The sequence below is a fragment of the Lagopus muta genome, chromosome Z (assembly GCF_023343835.1).
Source record: "Lagopus muta isolate bLagMut1 chromosome Z, bLagMut1 primary, whole genome shotgun sequence".
Classification (NCBI taxonomy): Eukaryota; Metazoa; Chordata; class Aves; order Galliformes; family Phasianidae; genus Lagopus; species Lagopus muta.
Genome location: NC_064472.1, coordinates 20895314 through 20899048, shown reverse-complemented (window position 1 = coordinate 20899048; position 3735 = coordinate 20895314). Strand labels below are relative to the sequence as shown.

Below are 3735 nucleotides of genomic sequence, written 5' to 3'. Positions count from 1 at the left end.
TACTTAGCTTTCTGAGTTTTCGGAGCTTGCATGGCACAATTACAGACTAGAGAGATGTTCTCACATCGTTAAAAATACTGAGCAACAGGACTTTGGAAAGCCTGCCGTGCAAATCCAAGGACTTTCTTTTACCTGTAGTGGATAGGTAAAGTCTGTCAATCGCATTAGTCGTTTTATTTGTTTTCTTGTATGTTTTTCTTTTTCTTTAAATGACACATGTTTCCCAGGTGCAGGATTGTTTACTTTATATAACAGTCAATAGCAGATCTGTTTACGATGCGTCTGTCAATCTGATGCTTAAAAAAAAAAAAATCAAGATCGTTCCCAAAGATATTTTTCTCATTTCACTTTCAGTCTCAGCATTTCCCCTTCCTATCAAGAGGAACTGCAATGCAATTTGTTGTTGTTTTTTAATTTATAGGATAGTGATTTCAGTAGCGTGTTGCACTGTAATTTCCGCCTCGGCCGCCCCAAGGAGGGAGGCTGGGCAGTGTTGTTTCTCTTTGGACGGACACGCGGAGCCTCACGCTGGCCCGGAGCCCCCGACGACAGACAACCACAGCAGGACTTTGGGGCGATGGCATGAATCATCACGAATGGGACTTTCACTACTACCGTGCTCGTAAGCGACTGAGTAGGAGCCTTGCCCGGCACTGAATTCTGAAGCAAACCCCCCAGAGATACCACGCAGCGCTGCTGCCTGTACTCTCTCACCCCGCACCTGCGGCGGCAAGCTGACTCTGCGACAAGCTCGCAGTTGTTCTCCGGATAACCTCCACAGCATAGTGCCGGCTACGGCCGGATAGGGGGCGAGGATGCAGTTCCGCACAGGGTCTCGGGTGCAGCCTCTCAAAAAGTGCCGGTGGACCCGCGGCCGCGAGAGTCCAGCAGAGCCGCCCGCGGATTTAGCGCCCCGGGGCCGCCGCCGCCCGCCTGCAGATGGCGATAAGCGCCTCCAAGGCGCCCCGGCTCAGCATCTGGCAACGCTGGGTGCGCTGTGCCCCCACCCTGGGAGGCAGTACCTGACCGCAGGGAGACCCACGCCTCGCACTCTCTGTGCCGGCAACCGGTGCCGGTCCCGAGGGGAAGCCTCGACTCTCCACTGCCCGGGGTGGTGCTGCCGGGATGGGATTTGGGGGAAGCGTGGTGGGTGTCTTTGCCATTCCCTCCACTGGGAGTTGGCGCTGGTAGCCGCGGACACACCGCCCGCTCGGACTGCCGGCAGTGTCGAGGACCGATGATACCCAGGGAGAACCCTCCCGCGAAAGGGCGGGATGGAGGGAAAGGACGGAAGGGGAGGGGAAGGAGAGAGGGAAGGAGAAAGCAAGGGGAGAGAGGAGAGGCAAAGAAGGAAGGAACGGTGCGGGAGAGCGGCGGAGCGAGGGCAACAGCACAGCGAGTAGCAGCGGCGGCGAAGAGCCCCCCCCCCCCCCCCCCGGGCTGCGCGCTGGGCAGAGGCGGCGAGGATGGGCGGGCGCGGGGCGGCTCCGCCAGCAGCCGTCCTCCGATCCTCGGCCGCCTCCCGCCGCTCTATATAGGGGTGGGAGGGGTGGGGGGGGGCCCGGCATGGCCAAAGCGGCAATGACTCCTGCCAGGGGAGCGCACAAGTGACCGTCGCCTCTTCCCATGCCCGTCTCTTGAAGCGACCCCCCCCCCCCCCCCGCCCCGGCATGGATGTGGCCAACAACACTACCTCCCCAGAACGCTCCCCCGAGGGAGAAAGCGGCCCCGACCTCGCCGAGGTGACCCTGGGCTACCAGCTGCTCACCTCCCTGCTCCTGGGCACGCTCATCCTGTGCGCCGTGAGCGGCAATGCCTGCGTGATAGCGGCCATCGCCCTGGAGCGCTCCCTGCAAACCGTGGCCAACTATCTCATCGGCTCGCTGGCCGTCACCGACCTCATGGTGTCCGTGCTGGTGCTGCCCATGGCAGCCCTCTACCAGGTGCTGAACAAGTGGACTCTGGGACAGGTCATCTGCGATATCTTCATCTCGCTGGACGTACTGTGCTGCACCTCTTCCATCCTGCACCTGTGCGCCATCGCCTTGGACCGATACTGGGCCATCACAGACCCCATCGACTATGTCAACAAGCGGACTCCCCGCCGGGCCGCCGTGCTCATCAGCCTGACCTGGCTCATCGGCTTCTTGATATCCATCCCGCCCATGCTGGGCTGGAGAACACCCGAGGACCGCTCAAACCCCGACGCCTGCACCATCAGCAAGGACCACGGGTACACCATCTACTCCACCTTCGGCGCCTTCTACATCCCGCTGCTCCTCATGCTGGTGCTCTACGGCCGCATCTTCAAGGCGGCCCGCTTCAGAATCCGCAAGACGGTCAAGAAAGCGGAGAAGAAGAAAATCGCCGACACATGCCTCACCCTCTCCCCGGCCACCCTGCAGAAAAAAAGCAACGGGGAGCCCGGCAAGGGCTGGCGTCGGACTGTGGAGCCCCGGAGCAGTGCCTGTGTCAACGGCGCCGTGCGACAGGGCGAGGACGGGGCGGCCCTGGAGGTCATAGAGATTCAGCGCTGCAGCAGCTCCTCCAAGATTCACTTGCCGCTGCCCAGCGAAGCGTGCGGCTCCCCGCCGCCTCCCTCCTTTGAGAGGCGCAACGAGAAGAACACGGAAGCCAAGCGGAGGATGGCTCTGTCCCGGGAGAGGAAGACTGTCAAGACCCTGGGCATCATTATGGGCACCTTCATCCTCTGCTGGCTGCCGTTCTTCATCGTGGCGTTGGTCCTGCCCTTTTGTGACAGTAAGTGCTACATGCCCGAGTGGCTGGGGGCAGTCATCAACTGGCTGGGCTATTCCAACTCCCTCCTTAACCCCATCATCTATGCCTATTTCAACAAAGACTTCCAAAGTGCTTTTAAGAAAATTATCAAGTGCAAATTTTGCCGGCAGTGAAGCCCGCCGCTCCGGGACGGGGCTCCCGCCCCGGCACCATCCCGCCCGCCCCCCCCCCCCCGCCCTTCCGCCGCAGCGTGCTCCCTGCTCAGCCCCTCTCCAGCGGGCCACCAGCCTCCCCCCCTCCGCTCGCTCCCCGTCGGTCAGACGATCCGCGGGGTGCGCAGCGCGGGGCAGCGCGGAGCTCCGCTGGAGCAGCGCAGCGCCGGGTGGCGGCCGCCCCCGCCTCTCCTCGCCGGGGCTGCACTGCCGCCTCCCGCCTCCTCCGTCATCCAGGGCAGACGTCGGGTTTGCAGGTCGTTGGTTGCTTGTGGTCGCTGTAAACCACGCTGTCTGCTCGAGTAGCAGCGGTAAAAATAAACCACCCTATGCAGAAAACCGCCGCGTTGGGGATATTTCTTGGATTTCAGAGGAGGCGGCGGGGGGCTCCGAACCCTTCCCCGCTCCGGCGCTGTAAGTGCAGGGACGGACAGAGGCTCCCCGACTGGAGGAAGGGGCTTTGGGCTTGGACCGGCCGAGCGGATTTACCGGGAGGAAGCGCGGCTGCCGTGTCTAACCTCGCCAGGTACTTCCAGAGCCATCCCCTCTGCCTTACGTGTGTGTAGCAGCTCTCCTGCTCTGTTCGGACCTTTCACTTCACCGGGCTTCCCTTGTTACACGGCGGGGAGGGAAGGGCAGTTACCCACGCATTACATGGAGATATGTACTACTTTAAAAATGCCTTTGAAAAACTGGCGCCGTGCGGCCGTCCCCGAGCTCACCGAGAGCAGCACGGGGAGATGGAGCAGCCGCGGAGTGGAGGTTCTTTTGGGTTTGGTCTCTT

General features: G+C 61.3%; 1 protein-coding gene across 1 annotated transcript; it reads left to right on the top strand.

The window, feature by feature from the left end:
• The first annotated feature begins 1599 nt into the window (after nt 1–1599).
• On the top strand, nt 1600–2954 carry HTR1A (5-hydroxytryptamine receptor 1A). Its single transcript, XM_048930696.1, has one exon. The coding sequence runs from the start codon at nt 1671–1673 to the stop codon at nt 2910–2912; it is 1242 nt and encodes a 413-aa protein (XP_048786653.1). The 5' UTR covers nt 1600–1670; the 3' UTR covers nt 2913–2954.
• Nucleotides 2955–3735: the final 781 nt, after the last annotated feature.

Bases quoted from the DNA above. Each gene is read 5' to 3' on its own strand.
- HTR1A (XM_048930696.1), top strand. From the start codon at position 1,671: ATGGATGTGGCCAACAACACTACCTCCCCAGAACGCTCCCCCGAGGGA.